The 19046-nt window shown below is 37.0% G+C and overlaps 2 protein-coding genes across 2 annotated transcripts; one reads left to right on the top strand and one right to left on the bottom strand.

The window, feature by feature from the left end:
- The first annotated feature begins 3278 nt into the window (after positions 1-3278).
- On the top strand, positions 3279-6231 carry LOC107048454 (U6 snRNA-associated Sm-like protein LSm1). The gene is made up of 3 exons (XM_015271620.2): positions 3279-3620; positions 4625-4809; positions 5801-6231. Exons 1-3 carry the CDS (start codon positions 3575-3577, stop codon positions 5972-5974), a joined length of 405 nt encoding a protein of 134 aa, XP_015127106.1. The 5' UTR covers positions 3279-3574; the 3' UTR covers positions 5975-6231.
- On the bottom strand, positions 6223-14189 carry LOC107048452. The gene is made up of 6 exons (XM_015271619.2): positions 13571-14189; positions 12109-12278; positions 10943-11529; positions 9565-9924; positions 8134-8847; positions 6223-7042 (listed from the first exon to the last, which is right to left on the bottom strand). Exons 1-6 carry the CDS (start codon positions 13693-13695, stop codon positions 6335-6337), a joined length of 2664 nt encoding a protein of 887 aa, XP_015127105.1. The 5' UTR covers positions 13696-14189; the 3' UTR covers positions 6223-6334.
- Positions 14190-19046: the final 4857 nt, after the last annotated feature.

Below are 19046 nucleotides of genomic sequence, written 5' to 3' on the forward strand. Positions count from 1 at the left end.
TCTAAGGGAGATACCGGAATTTTCATAATAACGTTTTTTATAGCTTTTAATGAGATTTTTCGAAAGTTTAAATAATCATCGAAATTTCTTAATTTATGTCTCGGTAGCCTTCCTTTAAAATCTGAAGAGGCTTCTGTGTTTTAATATTTTACTTTCCCCTACTCTCAAAGTTATCAACCAGCGACATCAAACAATCAAAGAATAAAGAAATTAATATTTTGAGGGACTCACCGGTCGTTGAAACACCCGGCAGCTTGGCATATACTACCTCCTACTCCCACAATTCTACTTTTCACTTAATTCTCCATCACTTTTCCACACTTCACTCGCGATTTTTCGAATTTAAATCAAATACTCCGAATATTTACCCGAACAAAAAAACATTCGCCACCGATTTAATAACACACCGGTCCCCATCTCGCGTATTTTATCAACACATCGGCAATACGGAACTCCCCAAAGTACTTTGAAACTTTTCATAACCACAAATTCACTGATAAAATCCACTGAGTCCTCCATTCCACAACCATTTCACTTTTGAATTGAATTTTTAATTTATTAGGAAGTCAATAGACTCATTAAAACACCAAACATTGTCACTTTGTCCAGAATTACACGGCAGGCGTCATCTTGCGACATCACAATTATGTCGATCCATAGAAATGTCGTTTTTGTCCTATAGCACTCGTAATTCATCACAATAAATCCAAAGTTCACCATAAAATCGTTACTCTCCATCATTGTCAACTCATTATTCAATTGTCCATGTTCCATTCCAGAGTTTTATTCTCTTTTTCCTTTAGAATTCATTGGGTAAACGCGTCAAAGCCCCCCGCTCAGTACCAATGGCCGGTCGCCATGATGGATGTGCGTAGAGAAGTTGCGCACTGGCGATATTTGGCGTTGACTCGTTAGATGTCTAGGTTTTGTAATATGTAGTTCAATAAAGTCCAATTTCTTTAAAAAATCACTCCTCGCCAGCAATATTAACTGATTATTGCATGATTAGTATTCATTTTCCCGGCTTTATGCCTTTTCTCACCGAAAATTCGCGGAGGAACGCCAAAGCACCCACTCTCTGCCCGTAGCCGGCCGCCATGATGAATGTGCGTGGAGAAGTTGCGCAGTGGCAAATTTTGGCATTGTACTTTTTAGACGTTCAGGCTTCATAATAAGCGATAATAAAGTCTGATTTCTTGATAAAATCATTCCTCGCCATCAATATCAACTGATTATTGCATGATTAGTATTCATTTTCCCGGCTTTATGCCTTTTCTCACCGAAAATTCGCGGAGGAACGCCAAAGCACCCACTCTCTGCCCGTAGCCGGCCGCCATGATGAATGTGCGTGGAGAAGTTGCGCAGTGGCAAATTTTGGCATTGTACTTTTTAGACGTTCAGGCTTCATAATAAGCGATAATAAAGTCTGATTTCTTGATAAAATCATTCCTCGCCATCAATATCAACTGATTATTGCATGATTAGTATTCATTTTCCCGGCTTTATGCCTTTTCTCACCGAAAATTCGCGGAGGAACGCCAAAGCACCCACTCTCTGCCCGTAGCCGGCCGCCATGATGAATGTGCGTGGAGAAGTTGCGCAGTGGCAAATTTTGGCATTGTACTTTTTAGACGTTCAGGCTTCATAATAAGCGATAATAAAGTCTGATTTCTTGATAAAATCATTCCTCGCCATCAATATCAACTGATTATTGCATGATTAGTATTCATTTTCCCGGCTTTATGCCTTTTCTCACCGAAAATTCGCGGAGGAACGCCAAAGCACCCACTCTCTGCCCGTAGCCGGCCGCCATGATGAATGTGCGTGGAGAAGTTGCGCAGTGGCAAATTTTGGCATTGTACTTTTTAGACGTTCAGGCTTCATAATAAGCGATAATAAAGTCTGATTTCTTGATAAAATCATTCCTCGCCATCAATTTCAACTGATTATTGCATGATTAGTATTCATTTTTCCGGTTTTATCCCTTTTCTCACCGAAAATCTGCGGACGAACGCCAAGCCACCCATTCTCTGCCAGTAGCCGGCCGCCATGATGAATGTGCGCGGAGAAGTTGCGCAATGGCAAATTTTGGCATTGCCCTTTTTAAACCTTCAGGCTTCATAATAAGCGATAATAAAGTCTGATTTCTTGATGAAATCATCCCTCGCCATCATAATTAACTGATTATGGCATTATTATTAATTATTTTCCCGGATTACTACCTTTTTTCACTGAAAATAGACGGAACGAACGCCAAAGCCTCCTTTCAGTGGCAGAGGCAGAGGTATAATGCATAGAGCTCTCGTTCCCTATCTTACCCACTGGGGCCTGTTCGGTTAGAGGGTGAAGGTGTCGCTAGTCGACGCATCTCTCTACTCTAGATCAGCAGAGATAATAGATCAGATCCGATCAATTAGCTTTCAATAGACCTTTTCATTTTGGAAATCTAGGGGAAATATTTATTTCGTTCATTCAACGAAAAAATCTCCGAAAAAACCATGGAAAATTCTGATAAATATTGAACTTTACAATGATATACACTTGGGCGCTCAAAAACCATGATTTATATGTAAATTCGATAAAGTATCCGTAAATCCTAGGGGAATTAACATGGGAAAAAAGTGTCCGCAAATCTAGTGACTCTCAGAATGAAAAGGTCTATTGAAGGCCCGAGTTGAAGACCCGAGTTTGTAGCAGACATGTCAGACAAAATATGAATTTTTTTTTGGTCTCAAATGAAAGAGCGGGTCGAGAAATGGCGTGCTAGGGCCTCTAAAGATGGTTTTGAACCAGGGGAGACTCCTAGACCCCACTGGACAATGTTGTCACAATTGCGCTTTTCAATTGAAAACAGACATCATCTTTAGAGACATTTGTCATCTTTAAAGACTTCTGCACGCCATTTCTCGACCCGCTCTTTCATTTGAGCCAAAAAAAACATTCATATCTTGTCTGACATCTCTGTTACAAACTCTGGTCATCAACTCTGGTTTTCAGTTGAAATTGGAATTGTTAATTTACACAATAATAGGATTGCATTGACGATTTTTTCTTAACTCGCAAAAATCTTCAAACCATTTGCTATCGATTGGTGGTAAAATTTTTTGGAAATAATGAAATAGAGGGGATAACGCCTTTTTTTTCAAAGGTGATTTTTCAAAAATTTATTTTAAAAAAAGTACTAATTAGCAAATGTTTTTTGCCCCCAGTATGCCTTTACCATTAGAGCCCACAGGTTTGTCCATTTCAATTTTCAATTCCCTGTTGTTGCCCACAGATCACACTACAATGCTATTTACGAACATCAGTGCTGGAATTACCGTCGGTGAATCGTGTGAATATCACATGGAAGCGAAACTAAAACAATAAACCGTTCGTTCCCCCGAAATAGTTTGTTTTATTCAGTGACGGATCAATTGTTGATAGAGAAAAAAATCGTATTCGCAATATTTTCGGAGTATCACTTGTCGTTCTCGCGAGTTTAACCTCTATCTGATGCCACCGGGTCACTGTGTTGAATGAGAATGTTCTAATTGTCCGTGAGGATTGTGACAACATCAAGGATACTGCAGAGATGGACGTTGTGCCAGGAACAGCATCGCTTCTCGACGAACTTGACAGTACGTTCTATCAATTTGTCTCAGGAAAAAATTCTGTAGAAACACCTGGCGAATTCGTCAGGAATTTCTCTTGAACTCCTATTCAAATTGGGTTTCATCAGCCTAATTTGAATAAAAAATTATTAACACCTTCCTCAACTTGAGGGAACGATTTTCAGTCTTCAAAAAGGATTGAACTTTTATTGAAAATTTGATTAGGCCTTCGCAGATTTAATCGAGAAATTAGATTTTCTACGTGTTATTTTAATGGAAATTTTCAATAGAAAATGTTTTAAAAAATAATTGATTTTGAATTTTTTATGTAACTTATTCTGTAGCATTTTTTTCTATAAGCATTTTTGGGCTTCACGTTTTTTACGAATGGGCTTCACGAATTTGATTCTTTGATGAGCAAAGGGAAAACTACTGTAAACGAAAGTAAGGAATTTTATGCCAAAGAATTTTTTTTCTATAGAAAATATCTCAAGAAAATAATGTATGGAAATATAGAAATTCTAAAATCTATTTATTTTCTGTGTAAAGTATTTTTTATTAAACATTTAGATAAACAAAACGTGAAATTTCAAAGCTTTTTTTATGCGTTTTTTGAATGGAAATGTTGATAGAAATTATTTTAAAAAACATTAAATTTTGAACTCTTTATGTAATTTATTTTATACTACGATTTTCTATAGAAATTCCTCGGCTCTATTTTTTTTTATTCAAATTCTTTTATGAGAAAAGGGAAAACTGCTGTAAACGAAAGTAAGAAATTTTATGCCAAAGAATTTTTTTTAGTAGTAAATATCTCAAGAGAATGATGTACGGAGGTATAGAAATTCTAAAATCTATTGATTTTCTGTAAAATAAACTATTTTCTATTCAACATTTCTGTGAACAAAGCGTGAAATTCCAAAGCTTTCGTTCGCGTTATTTCAACAGAAGTTCAACAGAAATTTCTAGCAGAAAGTCTTTCCTCTGCTGTTTGAGCATAATTCAACATCTCGGTCATCTTCTTTCTTCAGAAAAGTTGATGGTTCTGCTGAGGGATGGACGAACGTTGATTGGATACTTACGGAGCGTTGATCAATTTGCAAATCTCGTTTTACACAGAACTATCGAGAGAATTCACGTGGGAAAAGAGTACGGTGATATACCCAGGGGTGTATTTATTGTCAGAGGTGAAAATGTCGTATTGTTAGGTGAAATAGTAAGTTGTAATTTACAAAATTCCATCTGGAGTGGGTGCACCCGAAGAAATTACGCATCTGAATCAGATATCACTGTCTATTCTACATTTTTCTATTCATTTCAATGATATTTTGTTGGAAATCGCGGTGTTTCGTGTGAGAAGTCAAAATAATGAGGAAATTTTGAGAATGATGAGAAACATCTGAGTGCTGCACCATTGGGAACTTGTTCGTATTTTTTTAGATTTTGGTCTCAAAAAAATAATGAAATTTGGATGTTTATGTCTATAAATATTCATTTCTCTATTTAACTTTCTTCTATTCAACTTTTTCGTTCTATTTAAAGTTAGTCTGTTTGGATTTTTTTTGTAATCTTCTTGGGCATGACTTTTCCAAGTTCTTTTCTTGAATTTCCTTATAAAAAACAGCTAAAAATACCGCGGACAAAACTTGAAAAATTTACATTCAAGAATTTTTCTATAGAAAAATCAAAATCTATTGACATTTCTCCATCAAATATGTTTTAATAAAATAACACGGTAAAGTTTTATAATCTTCTATAGAAATGACGCAAAAAAGGGAATTTCTTCGTAGAATTATAATAAAATTTCAAGAGAATTCTTATAGAGTTTCAATAGAAATTCAATGGAATTTCTTGGAGAAAGCGTTAATCTTTCTATTAAATTTTTTCATGCGTGCCAAATAAGTTAATTTAATTCAAATAGAACATTTCTTTGGGTGTGCAAGCGACTCTCCTTCAACCTAAGCCATTTCCAAATAAAATTGTTTATACGAAGTGGAAAGCCCTCAAAAACTTTATTTTTTGGAACAACTCAGTCTGTTTTTGCGACAAGTTTTTCATCTCAAGACTCTCTTAAAATGTTCAGCACAATGTGTTAAATTTTTTTATTATTTTTCAATGTGTGATTTTTTTGAGTGCAAATAAAAATTCTTTGACAACATGTTTCTCATAATTTTACCTTGAATATCTGACAAAAATGATGATTTCAGGATAGGGACAGGGAAAAAGATCTCCCACTGTCAGAAGTATCAGTCGACGATATCTTGGACGCACAGAGGAGAGAGCAGGAGTCGAAACAAGACCAAGATCGCCTGCAGAGTAAAGCCCTGAAGGAGAGAGGGCTCTCTTATATTCCAGATCTTGGACACGACGATATGTTCTGACCCACGACTGTGATCAGTGAACCCCATTCATATCCCCCCCAATTCCCATAACGTGAAATAATCCCGATATAAATATTTTCAAACAGTAAAAAAATCATATAGTAATGAACGAAGAAGTTAATTGTTGATATTCAAGTGATGATTCACTCAACTGTAAGACTAAAAAATTATCTGTGAATCAAGATGACTTACTGGAGTAGAGCGGATCAAAACAAGAACGAGCAAGTGAAAAATAAAAATTGAGGATCTTTAACATACGAGAAAATATTTATTGTGGAAAAGTCATGATTATTCATTATAAATTGCTTCTGTTTCACTTAGATATCGACGTATAAAAAATGGAATTCACAATTTTCTTCATTAGAATGATGTCTCTTGGAAGGTGTCCTTCAATTTGATTGAATTCAGAGTCGACTCACTGAGTTGCTTCTGCATGGCAGACTGATGCCTTCTTTCATCTCTCTGTACGCCTCTGACAGATCGCTTCGAGTCATTACGTTGTAAACTTGTACCTCGTTTTCTCGGCCCTGTGGTGCTCCCATCCTCAAATTTATCATCAGAGTTGTTGCCACTGTTGCCACTGCTCGAGGCGATTCCAGAGGTATCGGAGCCTGGATTATTCCCATCGAGACAGTGAAGGAGGCTATCAGATAGACCCTCTTCATTCAGAATATTCAAATCTGACTCTGATTGCTCGAAATCTCCTGTTCGAGATGTAAAACTGAGATCCACAGGACTCGCTGTTAGAACACTTCTCGACAGCAGGTATTCCCTGAATGTACTGGTTATGGACATTGTGCTCTTATGATGGGCGTGGTCGTCCTCGATGGAGGTGACGAAGTTTCGACCACGGTACGGGGGACGTTGGTAGTTCTCCTTGTTTTCGTGGTAGCTCTCTAGTTGCGTTCTTGATGCGTTCTCAGGGCTTGATACGTAGCTGTGATCGTCGATGTCGATGTCCACGATTTGGAGATTCTGGGGGGCCTCATCCATTGCCGCCAGATTGCACAGGTTCGAGCCTGAGATCATCATCACTGGCTTCCTCGATCGAGGAGTCATCATTGTCTCCTGTAGAATAATTTACAAATGCATATTGTATTTGAAGGGATGAATTTCAAGGACTTTTATGATTGAAAATACTAAACTTTATGGGAAAATCGATCGAAAGTGTACATTTTAGGTTCATTATTCCCTGAAAATTAATGGAAATTCGAAAAAATCAGGTGAAAACATTCTTGTGTTCATTCGAGGGAACAACACTGAATTAATTTGGTAATGTAATCATCTTCTAGGCAGAAAATTTCTGGAATAGACCCCATTTTAGGTTTAAAAAGAAGACATTCCCATTCTTGTGATAAGCAGATGTAACTTCACTCCGAGTCTTATTTTATTTCAAGAGAATAAATGCATTTTTAAAGGTAAATTATTGCTATTCACCTGAAAATCTCATGGAAATGAAAATTTTTCAACTAAAAGATGCACTTTTCAAAATTTTATGGAAAACTTAACAGAAAATGTAAATTTTAGTTTAATTATTCCCCGAAAATTAATGGAAAACATGAAAATTCAGGTGAAAACATTCTCATGCGCATTCCAGGAATGCAATTAAATCAACTCGTTGATGCAATCATCTTCTAGGTGGAAATTTTCCTGTCATTCATTAAAGAAGAAAATTTCTGGTATAGAAACCATTCAATTAATCCCTGAAAAATAATGAAAATCAGGAAAATTGAGATAAAAATATTCTCTAATTTCCAGTAAGTTAAAATTCCACTGAATTAATTGTCATCTAACTACTGATATTGATTGAAAATTCAGTCAACTCAGAGAATTCTCGTCTTTTTGCTTCTCAAAAATTCCGAAATTCCTATAATTCCCATTGAAACCCAAAATTTAATTACTTTTCCCCCTGAATCGAATTCAACATCACTCTCCTGAAAATTACTAGTCACCATTTCACGAGATACCGCACTGAGGACAAAATTTCCAACATCTGAAGCATATTCCCTTCAGACAAGTAATTTTTCTTCAATCTTATAATGATTTCGAACTGTACTTATCCCAGAATAAAATATTCCAATCGAATTAAAATTTTCCTGTGATATAACTGTCTCTCTGCGACAGATTCCCTCAACGAATGTTAGTACAATCATGCATACCTGCATAGATCTCGGCATTTTAGCAGTGCTCTTAGTAATAGGACTCATGCTCTTGTCATTCTTCTTGATTGGCGTCACCCCGCAGGCCTCTCCATTCGCCAAATTTCGCCTGAGAATATCAGCAGGTGTGGACGTGTGAGCCGAATGACAATTCCAAAACTTGTACTTGACGACTGGTGAGGTGCGACTCCCTGGGCCTTTCTCACCAGCCGAAGGCCCCTTCAACTCCGAATTCTTGGGAGTGAAAACCAATTCTATTTTCGGTCGCTGGAGCGTCGATATTATTGGGTCAGTGCTGTTGGCTTCCGACTGCTCACTCTCCACCTCAAAATTACTGTGCATGTCACAGGGCTCAGAGTTGTACCGACGCACCTTTCTGTCGTCCACGACCACTCGAATCTCTGACAACTCCTCTGTCTTTCCATTCTCGCTGATTGTTGTCAAACTCCTTGAGGCTTTGATGGAGCTCTCCAGTCTCTCGTTCGATGTCTTGTCACTCTCAGCATCGTCAGGGGCCTCCCTCATTTTAACAAAGTCCTTCCACTTCGTTTTAGTTGTTCTTGAGTTATTCGTTTTATCCAGGCTTCCGGTGCTGCTGCTCATGTGCTTCGAGTGCATGAGATTATCGTTGTCAATTGTAAAACTCTCTGAACTCAACTCGTCATCAGATTTGCTGAACAACGTCTTCGATGGCAACGCCAATTCTTTGTGAGTCTGTTTCAACATGCGAGACGAGGAAATTAGTCACATTCTCGTGCATTGCATTGTTAGAAGCAAAAGAAAATGAGAGAATTATTTGTTGTTGTGTGAATGCAGAAACTAATGGGCTTCTTTTTTATATTTTTCTTTCTTACAAAAACGCAGGGAAAATTTCAAGAAAAACTTGGAGAATTCGACAGAAAATTTTATGGGATTTCTACTGAAAATATACGATAAAAATTATTCTAAAGAAAAAATCAGTACAATTTAGTGTTTTTATAGAATTTTTTCTTTTGAGAAAATTTCGGTAGGAATTCCTCGACAGGAATTTTCTAAATTTTTTCCGCTCGATTTTTCTTTCTTTTACAAAAAAATCAAACAAAAAAGGAAGGAATTTCTATAGAAAATATCTCAATACCATAAATCGCTTAGGAGAGCAAATAATCTGCGGACTTTTAGAATTTTAAATCGGCCAAAAATAATTAAAAGTTCAATACAATGAAATTTTCTAGTGAATTCACTAGACTTTTCTATGACATTTTTTCGTACTTGAACTCATGTTTATTAAGCATTACTTCATGTATATTCTGGGTCCTCTCCTGCCAAATGTTGCCACGCACTACAGGCAGTATACAAACAATAAATAAACAAATAGAAAAATAAAGAGCATATTCGAGTAGAAGAATCAATTTGCAATTTCCCACAGTTCATAAATTTAAAAATAGTACTTACAGATGATAGAATGTTCTCTTCGCTGCTGGATTTGCTCATGTTAAACCCAATATTTATCTCCACCAGCTTCTTATGCCCTAGTAATTTCTTCTGGAAGATGTGTTTCTTTATAGAGTCTCCTAAGCTCTTCGTTCGCACTTGCTTTACGTGTCTTGGGGTGCCCTGGCCATTTTCTTTGTTGAACTGTTTCACCAGGCGACGCTTCTTCGCAGACTCTGGCATCGCCTGGATATGGGCGTACAGTTGGGCTAACGCAGCTTGGGTGTCTTCGGTTGAGTTGGCTTTCGCTGTTAATTTGTGATCGACGAAGCTGAAGACTGTGTGGGCTGTTCCTGTTGCATCTGAGATTGATTCATTCAGCTGAAATGAGAATAGGAGACGATTATTTCTCATAAAATAGAAAAATTACTTCTGCAATAATTCTTTTCAGTAAAATATAATAATAGTTTTTAATATTATTTACCATTGGAAGGTGGCGATATGCAGTAGTATACATATACATGTAATAGTATTAATTATACGAATAATAATAATAGTAATAATAATAATGAAATGGAATAATTATAAAACTGAAAAATCTATTATTTGAAATGATAATAATTCTTTTCGGTAAAATATAATAATGGTTTTTTTTAATGGGATAGCTATTTCTGCTAATGAATTAGCAATAGCTTCATTTATAGTTTTATATTATTTTGTTCATTGAATTATACTTCTTCTTTAATCAACTGTGTGAGATTTCTTGAGAATTCTTTTATAAATCAAATGCAATAATAATGCTGTCTATATTATCTTTAAAATCCGATAGATATTTCCGGAATTCACGTTTTCAAAGAATGTGAATTTTTAAAAAATTATTCTATAAATCAAAACGAAGGGTCATCGAAGTAACTCTTTCAAGCCATCATTCTGTGGATTCAGAACTATTTTCAAGTTGCCATCGAACTGATTTTAAAAAAAATCGAAAATTCTAAAAATTAATACACCAATTAAATTTTAATTAATTAATCCCTACATCTGAGAACAATGATTAAATTTCGTCGATTCATTAGCGAACAAGTAAACAATTAATGTTGTTCGAATACGCATCTTTGTTTTTTTTTATCGAGTGAAAGTTCCACTGAAATTTTTCAAAATTTCGTAATTGCAAATTCACAAGTTAATGGTAAAGTCCATGGAAACTGAATGTCAGGTCAATGATTCCACGAAAACTAATAGGAATCAAGGAAATTTGGATAAATGGATGAATATTCGGGTTCATCTCCATAGTGGATAAATTTCACAATGAAAATTCGAGGTATTTTGGTTCTTTTTCTCCAAAACCCCTTGAAATCACTGGGATAAATGTTTGCACGCCTAAAAACAATTGCAAACTCACATCATTTTTATTTGGACTCAGCAATCTCCTCTCCTGATCGACCCAATAAGCCCTGATATCAGTCGCCAATTTCGGTGGAATTTCAAACAACTCTTTTCCCTTTCGAATCATGAAGGCCACCAATCCAGATAAATTCTGTGAATTCACGTGCAGTGCTTCTGGTGATAATTTCCTCGGGCACATCAGATGGGGCGTAAACAACGTTGCCAATGTATCACAATTCATTTTGTTGCTGCTCTCGAAACTCGCTGTCTTGTGCAGAAGCTTCAACAGATGCTTCAGTAAAATTCGATTCGTCGGGGGAAGAAGTAGCAGAAGTAATTGCAGAGATCCGAGGAGTCGGGATTCGTTGGAGCTCGAATCTGAACTGCATAATTCAGCGATTTGACAGTGAGCTGGATAATGGAGCTCGGTTAACAGTGGCTCTGGAAGTTCAGCCAGGAAACTCTTGAGGACTGAGGCACAATCGTGAACACTGTATGGTCCATCATTCAGGTCTATTGGGTGGCCCTGGTACAGAGCCGTTTTGAGGTCCTGTTGGCGGGTCAATTTTCCGGTTCTTCGGAAAATTCCCTCCTGGACAATGCCTGGAAAAATTATGAGAATTTGGTGGATTGAATGGTTAATTCCAGGGAATTAACGATATTCACTCATTTTTCGAAAATCGAATTATTTCATGTGTGAGAAAAACTCTGCAGTTTATTTAGATTGACGATGAAATTAACATTTCTGATGACTAAGTTTAGAGTCTGTAGAGTCGATTATTTTCAATATAACCAATGATTTTACAAATTGTGCAGAAAAAATGACAAATTCGATAGAAAAATCTATTCCATTTTTTTTGACAGATTCTTCTGACAGAAAATGTCTAATAGATATTATTTCATAAAATAAATGATTATAATTTTCTATGTTCTTTCCAGTCGATTGTTCTCCGTTTTTTATTCCAATTTTTTTTTTTTAAACAGAAATATGAATAAAAAAAGGAAGTTGAAATTTCGATTCATTTATCTTTCAGTAAAGATAAATTATGAAAAAAAGGTATCGACCAAGCCAATTTTTGTCTTGTAAATAAAGTGTAGAGATACCTGAGAAAATGGCTAAACCCAGAGAAAACTGGACTATTTTATTTATTTATTTTTTGGTAATGTATTGTATATCCTTACATTGTTCTTTGGACAGATATTCCATGAGCTGTTTAACTTGATTTATGCCCTCATTGGTCAGGGCAGTGCTTTCGCCTTTCTGTTGCAAATTCATCAATGATTTTGGTTTTTTGGAGAAACTCAAGAATCCCCACTTTTTATCCTTGGTTTTTTCCGTTACGGGATCATTACTTGAACAGGAAACGCAACAATGTTTGATTAATTCCAGTGCCATAAGGTGTGGAAATTTCGAAGTAGCTGCTGTTAAGTTCCCTCAACTGTTGATTTCTCTTGACGTTGAGGAATTTTGGGAAAACGTCAACAATTTTTATTTGAAATTATCTCAGCTATGGAAGAGGTCTTTCTAGATTTTACAATGAATAATGGATTTCACGTGCGAAAAAAATTAATGGAAAAACCTAGCGAATTAGCGAGACAATTCTATTGGATTTCTATTTGTTTTTGGCCGATTCTATTGAAGTGTCAAAGTGAACAGAATTCAATTTTTGTATACAACTTATTCTATTACATATTTTCTATAGAATGTCCTCGGCGGCTGACATTTTCTAGGTTTTTTGTTTGATTTTTTAGGAAAATTTTTGAAATTTTTGAGGAAAAAAAGTTAAACGAAAACACTTAGCAAATTTGAGCTGAGGAAACTCCATAGAAAATATCTCAATAGAATAAGTTGTATAGGGGATGTTGGGGTAAAACGGACACTTTTGACTTTTTTTTTAAATGAGGGGTTGAATTGTTGATACAATTTAATAGTTTTTTCTTCAATACAAGGAACAGAACTTTCCCTTTGTCACGAGCCTAAACTGAGCTCAATTGATCAATTTGTTTCTGAGTTATGAATAATTTTAAAAAAGTCTACAGTGTCCGTCTTACCCCACCCTCCCCTACAAAAATCGAATTCCATTGAATATTTCAATAGAAATCCAATTGAATTCGATTGTTTAGCGAATTCGCGAGGTTCTATGGGATTTTAAAATTCATGTTTAGTATTGATTTATTGAAATTCACCTTTCCTCTATTGATTTATCTATAAAATCCCCCGTAGAAAAATACAGTCAAAATATAAAAGATATTGACCAATTTCAAATAAAGGTGTTGCAAAATAGTCAATTGTGGAATAAAAATAAGTAAGGATGGGCGGGGTAAAATGGACACTTTTGACTGTTTTTTAAATATTCATAACTCAGAAACAAATGTATCAATAGAGTTCGGTTTAGGCTCATCACAAAGGGAAAGAATTGTTCTTTGTATTGAAAAAAAAAATTAAATTTCATCAACACTTCAACCCGTCACTAACATTTTTAAAAAAAGGCTAGTGTCCATTTTACCCCAACCTCCCCTAATTGTTCTTTCAACTGAAAAATAAAATTACTCCATTTCCTGAACAATTCAAGACGTCATGAACATTTAAAAAAGATCAACTGCCCCCCCCCCCTTCCCTATCAAAATAATTTTTGGTACTTACTCGTCAGTGGTAATGTCGAGCTCGAAGGACAGGTGCATCTTCACCAGTGTCAAGAACTGTTCAGGATTAACTTTGCGCATTCTGGACGCGAGTTTACCATCCACTCCCTCATTAAAGTCCTCCATATTCGCAGTGTCACGAAGCCCACTGATTAATCAAAAGGGTAAAATCTCAACATTATTTCAAATATCACGTCTACATGTGTGTGTAACCACGCTCCGCATGACGGTTATGTTGCAGTTCATAAGAAACATGTAAAACACCGCAATCACAGCCGATTCACCACTGCACGCATCGCTCGATGCGAGGCCTCGCGTTATATCACTATTTTACTCATGACTTGTGTCAAAAAATGTCATTTTTTGCTATCCAAAACGAAGTATTTATCTGTTGAACCCGCTCTGTAGCGCAGCTGACATTCACAATACACTTGCACAACTGTTTATCACGTGATCGCGGAGGCGCCGCGCCATTGGTCGACGTTGACGCCATCTTGAGGCAGTTGAGTGAAATGTGAAACAGTCGACTACCGGTTTTTGTCGCCTGCATTTTGCTATTTTACGGGGTGCTCCTTTGAATGTGACCGGAGTAAATTCTCAGAGCCTTCTAGACGGTTGAAGGTAAAGGGTATTTCTTTATTGCATGAATAAAATTTGGCGTATTTAGGTAATATTTAGTTCAAGTGCCATCACTTGCACTGCGGGACATGTATGAAAACATTTTAGAGAAAAACTGGGCGAATTGCATTGGATTTCTATTGAACTTTTTGATAGTTTTTGGGTGATTCCATTGAAATGCTGGATTCTACAGAAAAAGTTCATTAAATGAAGATGCGAATCTGTTACGTTGACTCTGATTGTAGGGTGACTTTGCGTTTAGGAACCGAATGATTTAGGATGACTCTGAGGCCGTGTGGCAATTTATTACGGGTTTCCCCCGCCCCGGCCATGATGATAGAAGAATATTTTTTTTCAGATCATTGTGTATTAAAGATAGCCAAGTACTTTGGCTATTTTTTCTCCAGCGAAATGCTTTTCTCCTTTTGTAGTCGAACATCAGAGCATTTGAGGAACTTGCATGAATTATTTCAATAATTATAGAATAATTAGAAAATTGTTATCAATAACTACGAATATTGATAGCTATATTGATACCCTGGGATCGAATCGTGATGACCAAAATTCGTGCCACAGAATTTTGGTCAACGTTAGCACACGGAGAGAAATATTCAACAAAAATTACGTATCTTTTCCGTAATTCCGGAGCGAAATGTGGTTGTAGGAAATTTTACGCAACTGTCACGCAATTTTTCCAGAGCGTTCCGTAATATTTACCTGAATCTCCTGTGAAAAATGACGATACAATCACTTGAATTTTCTGAGTCGATTCTGTAATCGGTGAGTGAATTGTGAGTTCCGTAATTTTTACTGAATATTTCTCTCCGTGCAGACGAGAAATCGAGATAACGTCCAACTTCAATTTTTCTACCGAGCGACCTCGCCGTAACATCCTCAGGGGCAGTCCTCGTTGAAATTTGAAAGTCATGGGGTGTTGACCGTCGTTAGAGTTTACGATATTATCTAGAGGTGTGAATTTGGAAAGAAGCAAGACGCGTTGAAATCTATAACATCGTCCTAGTGCCTCATTGTCAATCGATTGAGCTGGCAATTTCGGGCTGTACACAGTTGAAATATTCGGTGTTTGAATAGGCTGATCATTTCCGGTTACGCGGAGAGAAAATTTCAATAAAAATTACCCGGAAAATCGAGCAAATTTTACTGTAGGAAAGGCAATCGCGGAGAGAAATTGTAATTCAATAAAAAATACTCTTTGCGGAGGATGTGTTATAATTAGTTTCTTAAAAAGAAATAGATTTATGGATGCAAAAATTATCCTTCGTTTCCTTTCTGAAAAAAAGCATGGGCGGTATCTCGAACGAATGGAGGAAGTAAGGCGGTTTTCGTGAGTACAATCGCCCTGCGTCAAATTTTCATGAAGCCCGCCTATCAAACAAAGGAGAATTGAATACCATTTTACGAAACATGAATAAACGAATCATAAATGTCCAAATTATTTAGGTCAGAGGAAAATAGAATAATTCTACTTTCTTAATATTGCGTTTACTAAGGTTTTCTTCGAACAAAGTTGATCAGAATTAATAGCTAGAATTAGGAGAATCTGAATGCAATATTGTGAAAATGATTATCGATTTTTTCACTTTGAACAAATAATATTAATATCCAAATACAAAAAACAGGAGGTGACAATATTCAAAGCGCGGAATTATATTGATGAGATGAACAACAGATTAATTGAATTGACTCGCCCGACAAAACCGCAGCGAGTCGATCGCGAAAAATAATTCGTACAGCATTCGCCAGAGGAATGAATCCTACCGAGTTCAGAAACCGTCAGACGATGGCCCGATGCCTAGAGCTTTTATTCCACTTCAACATTACGACATTAAAACAAGTGGGAGTGGTTATTTTTGCTAATAAATTAGCAATATGCTTCCGAATGGTTACTTTGCACATAATTTCCTTCTATCATGTATAATTCATTGTTTATTTAATTTTATTGAATTGAATAAGATTTTTCAAAACTAATTTTGTCAGATTTTCAACTCAGTTGAATGTTATTATCATCATTATTCTTATTATCCATTTTTTCTATACAACCGATTGTCTTTTTTACGGTTCTATCTCTCCCCTCAGCCCTTCGATAAAATGTTAATAGAAAAATTTTATTTATACATACTTGAATGAATTTGAAACATCACATTTGAAGAAACCATCAGAAAGCTCACTTTCAGGGAAATCCATGAAAAATTCGAAATTTTCAACAATCATCATAAAAATTAAATCAACTAATATAGCTATCGTAATCATCTTTTAACTTTGACTTAATGGCATTAAAACAAACATTTTAAGCTATGATTGAATTCATTTGAAGCATGATATTCAAAGATATCCCCGGAATTCTGATTTTCAAAAAATACAAAATTTTTGCAAATTTTCAAATAAATTAAAATAACATTTATTGCTATCGCCTTCATTTTCGCACTCGGTCAAAGGGGCATCCAAACAAATTTTAAGCCATCATTCAATCAATTCAGAAAAAATTTTTAATTATCGTGGGACAACCGATTTTCGAAAAAATTCGAAAATTAAAAAAACTAATCGATGAATTAAATTTTAATTAATGGCGATCGATGGGGCTCAACAATACCTACATTTGAAAAAAGATTCAATTCCATTCATTCACTAGCGAACCATTCAGTAGCGAAGTGGTAAAACGGTATAAGTCAATTTTGACTATTGACCAGTTTTCAATAAATATCTCGGAATCTAAGGGAGATAGCAAAATTTTTGTTATAACTTTTTTTGTAGAGCCAATTGAGAGCTACAACAAATGTAATCACGAAAATTTCGCTATCTTCGTTAGATTCGGAAATATTTCTGAAAAACTCAATTGGGAGATGAGTCGACTTAAACCGATTTACCACTTCGCTACTGAATTGAAGAAAAACGTTGTTACATACGGACGAAGTCTAAAAATTCCATTTTCGGACTTGTTGGATTACCCTGGGTCGAGCTGACCCAAAACCCCCGAAAATTAAATTTGAACGATTGCAAAGCTTCCATTCGGAAGCAAAAACCCTAAAAGCCCCCCCCCCCAACCCCCCTTGCCACCTACAAATAATCATATCAAAACACAATTACCCACCTGTGACCTGAATCCCGGATGATTCAATTAAAAAACTCATTCTAATCGTTATGATAATCAACCGCGTATAATCCATTAAATTCCTATTGTGTCACTCATACGTCGATTGTGCATTAACTGCTCCAATTTTAGCCCAGTGTGCGTTTACCCGAACGATCAATATGTAGGTCGAGGTGGCGGTAGACATAGTAAACCGTAGGCCAGTAAAAAGAGAGAAGAGCGAGAAAAAAAAGTGCAAAAAAGCCCCAACAGAGACGGAGTTGCATAGGTGGACATCGAATACATTAGCGGCACGGTACCGATGACCCTGCCTCTCACATCCCTTTTTTTCTCCCCCCTCACACGTCCCCGGAGCGCAGATACATACATGTATATTAATACGACACTGTGACTTGAGTAGCGGATCGTATTGTCGACGGTTTTATATAGGCGCGTGTGCTCGTCAGCCTTCGGGCTCTTATCACGACGATTACGCAACGGTTTAGTGCGACCGAGTCGTGTCTCGCGTACGTAAGTCGGTCGTAGTCGACCCGATAGTCATGAAGCATCGAGAAAAAGCCGATCGTCGAGAATGAAAACGCCGGAAAATTTCCCGCGCCTCGCCTAAGGAAAAAAAACTCCCCAAAACGGCGAAATAAAAAATTCAGTTGCCGAGAAATTTGAACAAAACGCGAACACTCGTCGGTGGATGGCGCAAGCTGAGTTCTATACCCCGGGGGTTGTTGAGAGCAACGGGGCGCGTGCGTGGTACCAGTGGATGATACTGTGGGGTTATAACGACGGCGACGGCGCAGCGAAAAATCTACAGCGGGAGTAACCAGCGGTACAGGACGAGAAATCCATCAGAAGCGGGGGGTTACGTTAACAGCAGGGAACTAACGGAGGCTAAGTTGTGCGCACCGGTCTACGTGGAGACACACACAGGCCGGTACGGGCCAGCACATACCAGTGTTCAAAAACTCGGCACCTCAAACGCACGACATTAACATTATACCACCACGCGTAGGCCCCACGTTTTTATTATTTTTCACTCATCGAGAAATGTTCGATCATCGAACACTCTCAACAACTGTTTTTCCACGGTGTAATTCACTCTAGTTATTTTACCGGAGGGTTGACATTGACCAGTGGAAATTGATCGCAGTATCACAGACTCGGAGCTGAGGGGTTTTTATCACTGAAAACCGCGGGCTATTTACGAGGAAGAAATCAAACGTGGAGTGCATAGTGGGGAGGGGCCTATCGCATTGCGATACGTGGTGCTTACTAAACATTCGACTGAAGGTGTAACACGATATGAATTATTGCAGCTCGAGTTGAGTGAAAATAAGGGTGGATTTGTTTTTTTTTTCCAAAGAGCTGTCAAGGAGTTTTGTCGTGATTCGGGCAGACGGAAGTGACAGAGTTGTTGGGGATTACGTATCATTCAGGGGGGCATTAATTCGCTTTTCAATCTCCACTGTGTATTACATAAATGTGCAACGTGTAGGCCGAAGGGAATTTGAGAGAATCGAAGGAAGTAAAATCATGGACTTGGTGGCAGAATTGTGATTTTTTTTATCGGCACTAGTACGCGGGTGTTCGCGACGAGTGCAGCAACGTTTTTCACGCGAGTGACGTAGGATTAATACATAGAGAGGATATTGTGCACTGGTGGGGTCTCATTGGAATACTCTTCCGTGTAACGCGATTGATCCTACCGTTTGGGTCAGTCGGTGCACGATTTATCGGGGGGTGGGGGGGGGGGGGG

The sequence above is a fragment of the Diachasma alloeum genome, unplaced genomic scaffold (assembly GCF_001412515.2).
Source record: "Diachasma alloeum isolate Michigan unplaced genomic scaffold, Dall2.0 Dall_scaffold_00192, whole genome shotgun sequence".
Lineage (NCBI taxonomy): Eukaryota > Metazoa > Arthropoda > Insecta > Hymenoptera > Braconidae > Diachasma > Diachasma alloeum.